This window comes from Schistocerca americana, chromosome 2 (genome assembly GCF_021461395.2).
Source record: "Schistocerca americana isolate TAMUIC-IGC-003095 chromosome 2, iqSchAmer2.1, whole genome shotgun sequence".
Taxonomy (NCBI): Eukaryota; Metazoa; Arthropoda; class Insecta; order Orthoptera; family Acrididae; genus Schistocerca; species Schistocerca americana.
Genome location: NC_060120.1, coordinates 915,191,083 through 915,206,896, shown reverse-complemented (window position 1 = coordinate 915,206,896; position 15,814 = coordinate 915,191,083). Strand labels below are relative to the sequence as shown.

The 15,814-nt window shown below is 41.0% G+C and overlaps 1 protein-coding gene across 1 annotated transcript; it reads right to left on the bottom strand.

The window, feature by feature from the left end:
* Positions 1-6,252: 6,252 nt before the first annotated feature.
* On the bottom strand, positions 6,253-7,203 carry LOC124594540 (putative gustatory receptor 39b). The gene has a single exon (XM_047132912.1). It carries the CDS (start codon positions 7,201-7,203, stop codon positions 6,253-6,255), a length of 951 nt encoding a protein of 316 aa, XP_046988868.1.
* Between the last annotated feature and the right edge of the window lie 8,611 nt (positions 7,204-15,814).

Here is a 15,814-nt window from a genome sequence, read left to right as displayed (position 1 = left end):
GGATGCAATGAAGCAACAAAGGACCTATCTTTGTTCTGGCCACAGAGAAAAATTTACAACTGTGAGCGTTTGATGCAGGAAACTGACACTGGATGAAGAGATTTTCATGAAGATACCTGAAGGAAACAAAAAGGCTGGAGAAAGTTCAGTGTGGCCTGACTAACCTCCATCTGGATCGAATAAAACACTGTGATATTTCCTAGAAATGTGGGGAAGCAATCCAGCTGAAGTCCAATCACTACATATTTAAAGATTTAATAGAACAAAAGTACATGGTTACTTATGATGATGACGTATTCATTACATGAAAAGACTTACAGAAAATTGAAAAATTTTTCAAAAAACTGAAGAAAAATGTGACAGAAAATTCAGATATGTACATTGAGATACGTGTAAAAAGGACAAAGAGTGGACTATTTCTACATCAGAAACAGCATGCAGGAAAAGTACTCTGAAAATTCAGTATCACTGACTACAAGGCCATGACGACTCCTTTAGTTTAGAAGACAAGTAAGGAAAACAACAGGATGAACACATTAAAATACTAAATTCCATATAATGAATCTACAGGAAGTCCTCTGTATTACCCATCAAAATCCTGGCCAGATTTTTGATTCACAATCAATCATGAGAGCGGCTTCACAGAAGACCCAAAACAAGGAATCAACTGAATGCCAAAAGATCTATGACATAACAACAAGACTCAAAGAACTATGGCTTTTTGTAGAAGAAGAAACATAAAGGAAAAATTACTTATTTAAATTTTTATTGTAATGCTAACTATACTCAAAACGTAAGAGACAGGAAAACCATTAATGTATATATTATTCTTTATAATAGTTTTCCAATTATTTGGTGTTCAAAGAACTAAAATCTAATAGATACTAGATCAGACGAATGAGAAAACCTTTCAACATGAAAATGCGCCACAGCAGTAATACCATCAAGACCCTATCACAAGAGCTATCCAAACGGGAAATGAAGATCATGTTGTTGTTGTTGTTGTGGTCTTCAATCAAGAGACTGGTTTCATGCAGCTCTCCATGCAACTCTATACTGGGCAAGCTTCTTCGTCTCCCAGTATGTACTTCAACCAACGTCCTTCTTCATCTCTTGGTCTCGCTCTGCGATTTTTACCCTCCACACTGCCCTCCAATACTAAATTGGTGATCTCTTAATGCCTCAGAACATGTCCTAACTACCGATCCCTTCTTCCAGTCAAGTTGTGCCACAAATTTCTCTTCTCCCCAGTTCTATTCAATAACTCCTCAATACTTATGTCATCTACCATCTAATCTTCAGCATCCTTCTGTAGCACCCCATTTGGAAAGCTTCTGTTCTCTTCTTGTCTAAACTATCCATCGTCTACCTTTCACTTCCATACATGGCTGCACTCCATACAAACACTTTCAGAAACGACTTCCTGGCACTTAAATCTATACTCGATGTTAACAAATTTCTCTTCTCCAGAAACGCTTTCATTGTCATTGCCAGTGTACATTTCATATTCTCTCTACTTCAACCATCATCAGTTATTTTGCTTGCCACATAGCAAAACTCATTTACTACTTTAAGTGCCTTATTTCATAATCTAATTCCCTCAGCAACACCCAATTTCATTCGATTACATTCCATTATCCTTGTTTTGCCTTTTTTGATGTATATCTTACATACTCCTTTCAAGACACTGTCCATTCTGTTCAACTGCTCTTGCAGGTCCTTTGCTCTCTCTCTGACATAATTACAATGTCATCGACGAACCTCAAAGATTTTGTTTCTTGTCTATGGATTTTAATTCCTACTCCGAATTTTTCTTTTGTTTCCTTTACTGCTTGCACAATATATACATTGAATAGCATCTGGGATAGGCTACAACCCTGTCTCACTCCCTTCCCAACCCGTGCTTCCCTCTCAGGCCCCTCGACTCTTATAACTGCCATCTGGTTTCTGTACAAATTGTAAATAGCATTTCGCTCCCTGTATTTGACCCTTGCCACCTTCAGAATTTGAAAGAGAGTATTCCAGTCAACATTGTCAAAAGCCTTCTCTAAGTCTACAAATGGTAGAAAAGTATGTAATCCAAACTAATCATCCGTGAGGTCAGTTTCTCCCAGTTTTTCCATTTGTCTGCACAGAATCATTGTTAGAATTTCCCGCTGTGACTTATTAAACTGATAGTTCGGTAATTTTCACATCTGTCTACAACTGCTTTCTTTGCAATTGGAATTATTATTTTCTTCTTGAAGTCTGAGGGTATTTCGCCTGTTTCATACATCTTGGTCACCAGATTGTAGAGTTTTGTCAGGGCTGACACTCTCAAGAGCATCAGTAGCTCTAATGGAATGTTGTCTACTCCTGGTGCCGTGTTTCGACGTAGGTATTTCACCGTGTGTCAAACTCTTCACGCATTATTATATCTCCTATTTAATCTTCATCTACACCCTCTTCCATTTCCATAATATTGTCCTCAAGTACATCGCCGTTGTATAGACCCTCTAATTACTCCTTCCACCTTTCTGCTTTCCCTCCTTTGATAAGAACTGAGTTTCCATCTGAGCTCTTGATATTCACTCAAATGGTTCTCTTTTCTCCAAAGGTCTATTTAATTTTGCTGTAGGCAGTATGTAGCTTACCCCTCGTGATGCATGCCTCTACATCCTTACATTTAGCCATCCCTGCTTAGCCATTTTTCACTTCCGTCGATCTCATTTTTCACAGGCTTGTATTCCTTTTCGCCTGTTTCATTAATGCATTTTCGTATTTGCTCCACTCATTAATTAAATTCAATATTTCTTCTGTTACCCAAGGATGACTACTAGCCCTCGTCTTTTTACCTACTCGACTCTCTGTTGCCTTCACTATTTCATCCCTCAAAGTTACCCATTCTTCATCTACTGTATTTCTTTCCCCCATTCTTCTAAATAGTTCCCTATTTCCCTCTCTGAAACTCTTTACAACCTCAGGTTCTGTCATTTTATCCAGATACCGTCTCTTTAAATTCCCACCTTTTTGCAGTTTCTTCAGTTTTAATCTACAGTTCATAACCAATAGATTGTGGTCAGAGTCCACATATGCGCATGAAAATGTCTTATAATTTAATACCCAATTCCTAAATCTCTGTTTTACCATTATATAATCTATCGGAAACCTTCCAGTAAGTCCAGGCCTCTTCCATGTATACAACCTTCTTTCATGAACATTGAACCAAGTATTAGCTGTGATAAAGTTACGCTCTGTGCAAAATTCTACCAGGCGGCGCCCTCTTTCATTCCTTAATCCCATTCCATATCCATCTACTACGTTTGCTTCTCTTCCTTTTCCTACTATCGAATTCAAGTCACCCATGACTTGAATTTTCGTCTTCCGTCACTATCTGAATAATTTCTTTTATCTCATCATACATTTCATCAATCTCTTCGTCATCTGCGGAGCTAGTTGGCATAAAAACTTGTACTACTATGGTAGGCGGTGGCTTCGTGACTATCTTGGCCACAATAATGCGCCCACTATGCTGTTTGTAATAGCTTACCAGCACTAATTTTTCTTATTCATTATTAAACCAACCCCTGCATTACCGCTACTTGATTTTGTATTTATAACCCTATAGTCATCTGATCAGAAGTCTTGTTCCTCCTGCAACCGAACTGCACTAATTTCCAATAAATCTACCTTTAAATTATCCATTTCGTTTTTTAAATTTTCTAACTTATGTGCCCAATTAAGGAATCTGAGATTCCACGTTTTGATCTGTAGAACGCCAGTTTTCTTTCTCGTGAAAACGGCGTCCTCCTGAGTAGTCCCCGCCCGGAGATCCGAATGGGGGACTATTTGACCTCTGGAATATTTTACTCAACAGGACTCCATCATCATTTAACCATACAGTAAAGCTGAATGCCTTTAGGAAAAATTACGGCTGTAGTTTCCCCTTGCTTTCAGCCGTTCGCAGTATCAGCACAGCAAGGCCGTTTTGCTTAGTGTTACAAGACCAGATCAGTCAGTCATCCAGACTATTGCCCCTGCTACTACTCAAAACGCTGCTGTCCCCCTTCAGGAACCACAGATTTGTCTGGCCTCTCAGCAGATACCCCTCCCTTGTGGTAGCATCTATGGTATGGCTATATGTATCGCTGAGGCACGTAAGCCTCCCTACCAACGGCAAGGTCCATGGTTCATGGGAGGGAAGATCTTATATAGACGTAAAATTACTCTGTGTTACTGAAGAATACGGAAAATATTACCTTGAGTTAAAGTATTGTAGTTCTGAAGAACAAGTGGCAGACTTAACACATTCATGCAATGGTCAAAGTTTACGAAATTTAGAAATGCTGTTATGAAACAGTTACCATAAGTTCTTTTTTAGAAAACTATTAATGTTTACTGTGCCATTAAAAATGCAGAAGTTATTAATTACATTTATGGGAAAAAAGCAATGTATTTTGAGGGTGGATGTTGCAAATGTTGAATAATTTATTAAAAATTATTTTTAATGTATTGAAAATTAAACTTAACAAAGAAAAATCAAACGTTGTTTTACCTTTCGTAAATTATTGCAAGTAGAATAAGAAGCAGAATGTGAGTTACCTAACAGTGTGAACAATATACAATGTACTTGGTATTGTGTTGAAGATGGATGCATCATAAATTTCGTAGTTTTAATAAGTGTGTAGTTTATAAAATTCGAAATAATATGAGGGCATAAAATTACACAACAGTCACATACTCGCATAGCCGAGTTTAATAGTTTATGTGACACTACTAAAATTGTGGAATCTGAGCAGTATAACACTACTGGAACTGTGGCGTTAAGGAATATAACATCTGACCTTCATCACTGAACTTAAAAGTACAAAAGGTAAACTGATGTGACTGACAGTGTACAAATGTACAACGCAAAACTTAGGCACGTCACTCTATTATAATTTTACCTGGTATCAAGTGGTAAAATAAAATACAGTGTTAGTAATAAAATGTCCCAGCGCTCTTAGTCAACATCTAATCTGCATTGGGTTACAACATCTCTTGTAGAGGCATTAGAGAGATTACACATCCAATTCATGTTTATAGATCTAATGAAACAGAATAGAGCATAGTCTAAAGATGGTATCCAGACATCGATACTTCCACTACGTTTGCCATAATACCGTTAGTGCCTATAGGATTTCCGCCAGTCGGACGTAAAAATTTGCTATCTATAAGTCGCATACAGTAGGAAAATTATGTGTGTTACAATAACAATGTGATGAAATTAATGATCTTATTGTTATTAATTCTCTTCTGTGTCAAGTAAGCTGCAGATCATATTTTTGTATGAACTTTTGTTTTACAGTGTGGGCTACAATGTACTTGTTTTTGACTACAGGAAGATACTTTAGCAGCAAAGTTCTGCATTTCTCGAGAAAAACCTTAAATTATAGTGGAGTTACAATGTGTAGACCAACAGTAAGTACAAATATAGTTACTTGCATAGTGCTTTATTACGCGTTAATATACACAGGCAGTGGAAATGATTATATAAAGATATTATTCAAACCACAATTCGTTAACGTATGTTTCCTTTCCATACTTCACCAACACAATCGATGTTCAAATCACTTTTCTAGACAAACGTTGGCTTGAAAGGACTTGTTTTGGAACACGAGTGAGTCACATGAATTGCCATAGAAACATCTGCATTAAAACTGTATTTGTTCCACTTCTACAGTAACTTGGATGTCTCTTTACCGTATTCTAGGAGAAAAATTGATTGGAGGTATGTCAAATTATCACAAACACCACAGGTGGTTACTTTATCTGTAAATAATATGAACCTGAGGTACATGAAAATAATTCACTATTTTATTTTGTGTAATTTTAAGAACTTTTTTAGAGGTTATCCTATATGCTATTAATTTCTTTCGTGTAACAGCTGCGGTACGAAAAGTGAACAAGATTGGTGACGTCAAGGGATCCATTTTCATATTATGCTTATTAGTTATAACGATAACTATAGATGTCGTTAGTGTATAGGTGCTTACATACATTAATCAGTTCCACTCACTCAATGACATTCAGGTCTCAGTTGCCGTCGGCGAAAAGCTCACATTATGACTTCATAATTTACTCAAAGCAGAAGAAAACTTTTAAGGCATGCTAGGCTGCTTCAGCACAAGCTCTCAAATCAGTCTTCGATCAAGAGTATTTAATAATTACCCTCATTGGTCAGTACGTTAAACCCCTATGTGCCATTATATGGGTTACTTACAGAGCAGCAAGTTACTGTGCAGAGGTAACCTGAGCCATGATGACGACGTATGTGATGACAATGGCTAATGCAGACACCAGGAGTCGCCGGTCGACCGTGAAGAAACCGGCGGCAGAGAAGCGCAGTGGAGGACTGTGTACCAGGAGCGGCAAGAAGGCCTCCAGTTCTGGACAGTGGCCCTCAGACGCCACAGAGGCCTTCAGGAAGAGGGCAATAGTAGCAGCCGCCTCTTGTTCCACCGCCGCACACGACAGAGCGACCGTGGACAGTCGTAGCCAGTGAAACGTCAGCCACATGACTGTGTTGCTCACGGAGGGGCCGAGGTGCAGCTGTGATGTCCACTGAGGTTTCAGCTGTTTCAGCAGCACTTCGTAGGCACTTCGTGTGGAGCAGCTCACCGACTGAGCTACGCTGATAGCCACCGGCCCTCCAAAATGGTCCTGCAGCAGCTGTTCAGCGTAGTACAGTGACATGTATGCCTCTAACAACTGGTGAAGTCTGCCAGGAGGTGGCGAAAATGACCCTATGGGCCGATGCAGTGACACTGGTGTGAGGCACGCTGGGATCACCTCAGTGAGGCGGGAATTGAGGGAGCGGAACCGCACCCACAATTCGAGTTCTAGCAGAACGAACTGCAACGTCGTCAAACAGTCGGATAACAAAAAATATATTATCAGCGGGCCCGAATACATCCCGTATGAATTTTGGGCACTGGTGGCGAGTATTGCAACTGCCACAGCCAGGTGTACAGCCAGCAGGAATCCTCCCAACATTTTCATGTTGTCTTCTTTCTTAAACATTAAATGAGCATCAGTATACTTGATCTGATTAAAGTAGCGCCGCAGCTTTTGATAGTCAGTCACGATGCACAGGCCGATCGTTAGTAGCGACTGAAAATATGGGAGAATATCTGTGATGATATATGTGAATGTTATGAGATCAGAGATGGGACGATATACCATTATGTTTGAAGCCAAATTCACTAATGAAACTGTTAGTGTTACTGAGAACCAGAAAGTTGGCACTATCAATGACTTATTGCAAACACTCTTTTCCCAACATTTGCAACAGGCCTTGTATCTTCTTTCATCCGTTAAAGGAACCAGCCCCAATACCTTCCACACTTTGTAAATCGGTTTAAAGCTGACACGAAAAATCATCCGCTTCTTCCTGTAACTCACAGGCACTGCGTTTAATGTTGACATATATGGCTTAGTGTCGGCTAGTGTCACTGAGTAATCTCACGATGAAACGAAGTAGCAGAGCAAACTTTCTATGACGTCCTTGCATCCTCTTAACAGTGAGACGTTTTCAAACTGGAGGAACACCCGTAAATGCTTAAATTCAAGTGACGTTACGATACGTGTAGACCGCCCCAGGATTGGCGTTTGTTTTCCTAAGCCACGACAGCCTTATCAACTTGCCGCAATCTCGTTTTCTAATAGCTTATTGATGTCTAAAGTGTACTGCAAATGAAGCTTTCAGTTCTGCCACCATGTTAATCAATACACGTTCAACATTAATAGTACTGATCAATAGCCTTCACTCGGCTATGTTGTTGCCATTTGTCCAACACATCTCTCACGTTCTTGTGGCTACTACAAAACAACCCATCACAGGAACATGTTGATCATTATAAGTGTCAGTTTTATTCTGGCAGCTATTGTAGACATTTCTCTTCTAACAAAAGCTCTTCTTTACTGAAAGAATGCTCATTCCATTTTTTTCCATCTACATGAGAAGACACAACAAGAAATAATTAACAATCATTGATAACATTATTTAAGTGTATCATCAGCGTTCATTTCAAATCACTTGTATCTCGTGTTTCCATTATAAGAGCTATAAATTGTTTCAAATTATTTCCCAGATCGCTTGCACCAAACCAAAGGATATGTAAGAATATGTTTCATGATGTGAGCAGCAGGATATGCAGAGATGTATATTTCTCGTACTCTGTTGAGGGAGTAGTTGTTCACTACACACGTACAGACGTCAGACGTCACGTAGGTGGGGTGATTTACTTATGTCCCTCTGTAGCCTTATTCTCGCAAGCATCAAATAATTTCGTGGCCACAAAAATATGTGAACAGTGGGAAGTCGTTGCATCCTCTAGTACTTCGAAAGGGATGCCTGAAATGAATTCTTCCAATACTGAAAGTGGTAGTAAACTACACACAGATCAAGAAAGAACGTATTGACAGACTCGTTTTATTAGTGCCTAACTCTTACCGAAAAGGTCACTCAGTATTCTATACAACAGAATCAGACCCATCCATGAAGTAAGAAACTAACTAACACTCAGTAATCTCAAGATACTGTATAAACCCACGGCAGTTGTGTGTTATCGTGGATTTCTTGTCCTTATCAAAGACATTCCTTAGGCTTGACGACCACGGAAGTTTTTCGCTGCACTCCAATTGTGCACCCCACTGTTGTTATTACGTGTCACGCTCACGTTAGGGTAATTCGTCTTGGTGACGAAGAAAATGTAACAGGTTTCACTTTCATTCTGATACCGGGCGTCACTGAATTTGAAGGTGACTGAGTGTGTGAAGACATGGTTGAGTGTGATACTTTTTCTTCACCTTTTGTGAAATGACTAACAGTTGGGTGCCTGTACTGGTACTGCGACGTACGATTGAAAGACACTCATAATTGTGCATTATAGATGCACACAGTCAACATGAGTCTGGACAAGGTGAGCTGGCCTTAACTCGCATAGCTATTTTATGAAACACCAACAGTAGTACTGCCTCTCTTCGCTAGTATCGGGGTATTATATGAGTACGGCTGAAAACGTTGGACGCAATGTGTGATAATCAAGCAGAGCACGAGTGGGTCACGACCACCGAAAGTTCCATAGTCCACCGCTGTTTCGAGCAACTGAAGAGCAAACTCTTCTGCGTTTCCCGGCTACCGTGGATGCAGATACTCGTCACAAAGAGCAACGCTTATAGACTGGAATGTAAACATCGTAAGCAATTAACAAATGTAACCCTCTCATGTGGAAAATAAAATATGTGTCTGTCAATCGTTTATTCATTATTTCTCTTCCTCCTTTCCTTAAAAATATTTCTAGAATGTTTCAATTGCCTTGCGATAACTCGTGTTTCGTGGGTACCGCCTCAAGTAGCGAAAGTTCAGTTATAACCAACCTGCACCGTGCCGGACTGCGTCGTGTGCAGAACGAAAGTAGTGGCGAAGCTATAGAGGATCAGATACTATGGAAAAGAAAGTGTTCTTGTATAACTAACCCGTTTGGTGACGGTAACATTCGTCCTTCGACTCCCACAGGACAAAGCCTAGCTGGAAGCAAACAGTAGTGTACTTAATTTACGTTCACAAGTCTACTGTGACAGCATTTCTGCCACACCATTCAGTTATTCCATAGGCAACAATTATCTTTAGTATTAGGAACGTGACTTACTTATTTACGTACTGTAATTGGTCAGGGATGCAGAGTCAACACCAGTACCAGTACTTTCAGGGCGGCCGCTACAAGAGTGCCTACTCAATAATATCATTCTATATTGAGCGCTGCTTCCAGCGAGGAGATTGATTGTCACAATTGGGAGCAGAGTGCTAGGTGCTGGCGCTAAGGCAGCACAACAGTGGATGGCTGTGTCCGTGGCCTTAAGGATGCAAGACAGTAATCTGTTTTGCAGCAGCCATGTGAGACTGCTGAGAGATGTACACTGCGTGTGACCTGAAAAGTTAGCGGAGCTTTTCACAGGCAAGTGCTCTGCCGACTGAACTTCCCGTGAAAGTCAAAAGTCCCAGGATCCAGTCCTGGTCCTGCGTAACACCCACACATATATCTGAGACAGCTGGATGAATGGGAGAGAATTCCTTAAAAACTTCAGCGTTTCTGATAACTGACGCATCTACAAAGGCTTGTCAAGTCTGTGGAGGGGTGTTTGGTTTCATGGCCCACCTTCGGAGCTGCAGGTAACGAGTGAGACGAAATGTCTCTCACTAGACACTGTTGAGCCTTTACAGTAAGATGGAATCAGCTTAGTATTGAAAAACTGCTTTGTTTTATGATTCATCATCCTCATTACTACTCATGCTCACGATGTAGAAACATCCCCAAAGCCCAAGCTGTATTGTCTTGCTGGATATACGTAGTTAGGTATCAGCAATTCATTGACATATAACTAAAACTGAGACCTGGTACACAGTTAAAGCTACGACAGCCAGATTTAGAATATTTGTGTTAGGGATATAAAAATACCAACAAATTCAAAATATTTTGCTCTCCCAAACTACAGTTGAGAATGTATAAGAAGTTCAAAGCTGTTTAAATGGAACTGAATTCGGATATACAATTACAGCGACACTAACCAATTTGGTATTAGATCGCCAAACGCCTTGCCGCAGTGGTATCACCTGCTCCCGTGAGATGACCAAAGTTAAGCGCTGTCGGGCTGCGCTAGCACTTGGATGGGTGACCATCCAGTCTGCCGAGCGCTGTTGGTAAGCGGGGTGCACTCAGCCCTTGTGAGGCAAATTGAGGAGCTACTTGATTGAGAAGTAGATGCTCCGGTCTCGAAAACTGACATACGGCCGGGAGAGCGGTGTGCTGACCACATGCCCCCCCATTTCCGCATCCAGTGACGCGTATGACCTGAGGATGATATGGCGGCCGGTCAGTACCATTGATCCTACATGGCCTGTTAGGGAGGAGTTTAGCTTTAATACATCATATTCATGGACTTAGTACCATACTGTGTAGATTTTGAGTTTCAGCGGTAAAAAAAATCTGTTTAAATTACATTGGGCTTAGTGTCATATTGCATAGCTTTTGTGTTTCCCAATTAAAAAAGTTTCACTTTTGTTTACAATGCATCGTGATCTTAAATAATTTTGATAGTGTTATACAGGTGGAACATTGTCATTGGATAGTTACGACAGTTGGTGTTGACTGTTTAAATGAAGTAGCAATTAACAGTTTCAGATTTTCCTCGTCTAATACTCTACTAATCATGTACCTTCTAACTGGTTCGTTCCACGAGTTTCCTCTTACGTTTTGCAAAATGTAGTTTGTGGTAAGAAGCATTTAGTTCTTGCCTGAAATATCCACAGTAAAAGTTCGACATTTCTATGCATGTCCGTTTTCAAATTGTAGAAATACCTTAAATACGTGTGCTATCCTTGCAGTCGTATTTTAACACTTTTGATTGAGGCGATTCTATTAATTTAACTAATCTGACATCTCACTGACAATGTTCTCAACGATAATACACGTCAAGTTGTGTACTGACTGAATTACTTTGACGATCGTTTAAAATTCATGACAAACCATAGTAAAGCATTGAAAAACAGCGTATGCAGTATTAGTGGTGACAGTCATAAAAGATGAAAAATTATTCGATAACAACGAAGTAGCAGGAAATGGGAAGAAGACCCTGTACTTCTAGATGCCCCAGGTATCGCTCAACGCCTCCAGCACGATTTTATTAAAAGCATAAAATTAACTGCACAATGTTCTCAATGGAGCCGCCCCCTCCCCGTTCCCAAACAGCAAAGAACACTTTCTCTGCTGACAGCAGACAGTGGGCAACTTATGCCTGTTCTGCTGAGATACGTACTGTAGCTTCTCCATTAAATTCTTTGTGTGTTTCCACTTGCCTTCTTGCAATGCTGAAACAGCGTATCTTCCCAGTTCTTGGGAAAACCGCATACCACCTCCACGAATTTTGCCCTGAAAGTATACTGCTGAACGACGAAAGAGTTACTTCCAAATTTTTCGAACCACATCGTTTTTAGCAACGCCTGGTTTGCGTGTTTTATGGAATCTTTTATGATGAACTATCAGACAATCATGCTCTAAGCCATTCCTTAACCACATTACTTTCAGTTAACTGTTTCATTTCCTTTTGACCGTTACGGGATAGCTTGACACTCTCGTAGAAAATAATGTTTTGAATATTTGGTACACTTGTTCTAAGGAAAAAATGTGCAGGAAACATTAGTTCTGAAACGCATACCTGAGGAGCTGTGAGTACTTGTTCATCTTCGGTATTGTGGATCACATCTCATCTACCGAACAAGTGTTCGTTACGCTTAAGGTATGCATGTTAGAGCACATGTTTACTGGATATTTTTTCTCTGTTTGGTACATACTACCACATCTGAAAGTTGCCTACCCTACAACCTTTGCAACAATAATGCCAGTACATTTATTCCACTATCAAAGGTATCAAAATGGATTTCACTCATAAATTTCGACTCATACGTTTCCGGTACCGGAATTACACGCGAGAAGTTTAAACGACTTCCAAATGTCGTATCGATGTCTGTGATGGAGGGAGAAACTGATTTCACACATGTTCTTCGTCAGATAGTGAGAGAGTAAGTTCAGAAGTCACTTGGTTTGCACGGCGAGCATAAAACCGAGACGCTTCAAGAGGTCATAAGGGAGGAAGTGCAACATACATTGAACCAAATCTCTCGTCCTTCATTTCCCTTTAAATCGGCCAAAGAGTTGAGACCCAGGAAAAGTTACGCTCCTTCAATGCCGCATGAGGAAGGTGTTTGGGCACCAAGGAAAACTGACGTCTGGAGAACCCAGGATAACCAACCCGTATGTTTCCACTGCGGACGACCGGGACATGTGGTGAACTATTGTCGAGAAAGGCTGTGGGTATTTGATGACGCCCACATCAGAAGACAGCAGACCGATCTTAGCCGACGCCAACACCGGGACGACGAAGATGAACAAGAAGATGTGGGTTCAGGACGACGTAGGTCACCATCGCCGCAAGCTGTCCGCTGGAGAGGACGCTCCCCAACACGCCGATCAAGGTCTCCATCACCGTTTAGAAGCTCCAGCCGGTCACCTAGCCGCCGCAACCTGGAAAACTAATTGGTGCGACCTTCCTTGCACGTGAAGTCGCCGAAGATAAAAATTATAGGAAAACTACCTCGATATCCCCTTGGATGGCCGACCAGCCCAAGCTCTTGTGGACTCCGGAGTATCACAGACAGCCATTTCGGAGAAATACCGTTGCCAGTTGCAGAAAAACGTACTCGTAGACAACAAAACATTTCTGCTGAAGGTCGCTAATGGGAAATATGTAAAACCTACAGAAAGATGCGTCATTCGTTTGCGTATAAGTGGCCATACACAGCCCTTAGAATTCATCGTCTTACAAGAGTGCAGTCATGACGTCAATCTCGGATGGGACTTTCTGAAAACTTCTCAGGCAATTACAGATTGTGGTCGCTCGAAGTTTATGCTAGACGAGATACTGTGGACAGGGAGATGCGCATCAGAGTGTGTGGAGACTATGTATACTGAATGAAGTGATCACATTCCTGCAGTCAGCGCTAGAAAGGTAACTGTCATGTGTCATGCTATGCATCAACCAATGGATCTTGTAGTGGAATGCTAGAGAAGCAGTCCACTGAAGAATAACTTGGTCATCCCAGCCTCTGTTGTTTCGTTTAAGAACGGATTAGGTGAATTGTGGACAGTTAACTGTCGCCGAGACCCGCAGATTCTTGCAAGGAGCATGTGCATAGCAAACGCTGAGCCGTTAATTGCCGAACAGCTGAGCGTCATAGAAACCTCCCATGCCGAGACTGTGGCCGAAATTGGCGCTACCAATACGAGACAAGAGCTTCTAGCTCGACAATCACCAGATGTCACCGAGGAACAACAGAAGAAGATACTTGCCATTCTTCAAGAGTTCTCTTAATGCTTCAATCTACAGGTGAAGAGAAAATTAGACAAATAAACGGTGAAGCACTGGATTGGCACTGGAGACCATCAACCAATAAGCCAGAGAGTATACCGAGTGTCAGCAACAGAACGCCGAATAATTCGCGACGAGGTAGAGATAATGATGAAAAATGACATCATTCAGCCTTCGCAGAGCCCATGGTCGTCACCAGTGGTTCTCGTCAGGAAGAAGGATGACAGTTGGCGCTTTTGTGTTGATTACAGGAAGCATAATAAGCTAACTAAAAAGGACGTCTACCCTCTTCCACAAATTGACGATACACTAGATTTTCTGAAGGGCCCTAAGTTTTTCTCAACCATGAACATGTACTCGGGATACTGACAAATCGAAGTACATGATGCTGATCGTGATAAAACTGAATTCATTACCTCTGAGGGCCTATGTTAGTTTAAGGTAATGCCGTTTGGTTTGTGTAATGCACCAGCAACTTTTGATCGGACAATGGATAATGTTCTAAGTCACCTGAGTGGACGATGTGTCTTTGTTATTTAGGTGACATTATAGAGTTCTCAGAGACATTTGATGAACACATAAAAAGACTGAGGGACGTTCTTAAGTGTTTCCAACAAGGCAGACTAAAACTTAATTCAGTAAAGTGTCTCTTTGGAGCAAAGGAAATCAAAATACTTGGACACCTTGTGTCAAACCAAGGTGTGGGGCCAGACCTAGAAAAGGTGAGATCTATAACGGAATTTCCTATTTCTAAAAGCATTAGAGATGTGAGAAGCTTCCTCGGATTATGTTCTTATTACCGTCGTTTTATCAAAGGCGGGAGGCGTGCCAGAGATAAATCCCTGCAGTAGCACTATCCTCTGTGTTCTCGGTGGCTTAGATGGATAGAGCGTCTGCCATCTAAGGAATAGATCCCGGGTTCGAGTCCCGGTCGGGGCAGACATTTTCATCTGTCCCCGTTGACGTATGTCAACGCCTGTAAGCAGCTAAGGATGTTCATTTCATTGTAATTCCATTGTAACGAACTGCATGGTCACATGTCCGAGAGAAGAGATATTATCTTGGTGTATATATATATATTCTTTAATCTCTTTTTTTAATTTATTGTATAGTTTTATTCCTTGGTAGAGAATGCTATGGGTTGGCTTTAGACTTAAAGTCAACATAATGTGACCTGAAGGCTGGAGGAGCAAAACCAGTGGACTTGCCCATTGACTAGCTGATTCAGTTCTTTAAGTTCAGCTGCTACTTTGTCCAGTAATGCAATGAGAACAGTTCTTGCCGTGCTACATTTCGGCTGAGCATTGTCTTTCATAATAATATAGTAAAATTGTGAGCGTTGCCTAATCCTTCAGAAAATAGTTCAAGGAATTATTTCAGCAAGCTAGCTACACTGTCTTGTGCATTGAATTTAATAATTGACAACACATTATCCTGAATGTTAAAGCCAAACAAATCAAATGAATCAGGGCCTAATATGTTCTCACAATCACGTTATTCTAGTACAGTGAATGTCACAGTTAGCCTATACGAGCGGTACATGGCCGGCAAAGTGCATTTGCCGAGAACGTAAATGTGTTCTCCATTATAAGCCGTCACGTGCGTGTTAGATTCAAAGAGGCGTGGGGAGCCTAACATCATATGTGTTACGATTCATCAATGTAAGTGAGGCACCCGTATCCAACAGAATTTTCACACGTTTTCCGCTAATGCGCAAATGAACAAAAAGCTTGCTGTGCGTCTTCGTATTTTCGCGGCGCAAAGATTGTTCCATAAAACTTCGGACGTGCAGCCGCGTAAATTCTTCTGCTTCTAATATGTCGGCTGAATACCGACCAGCCATCTTCAGAGTGAGCCGAGGTGACTGACG

Excerpts from the sequence above, each read along its gene's own strand:
- LOC124594540 (XM_047132912.1), bottom strand. The coding sequence starts at position 7,203 with ATGGTATATCGTCCCATCTCTGATCTCATAACATTCACATATATCATC.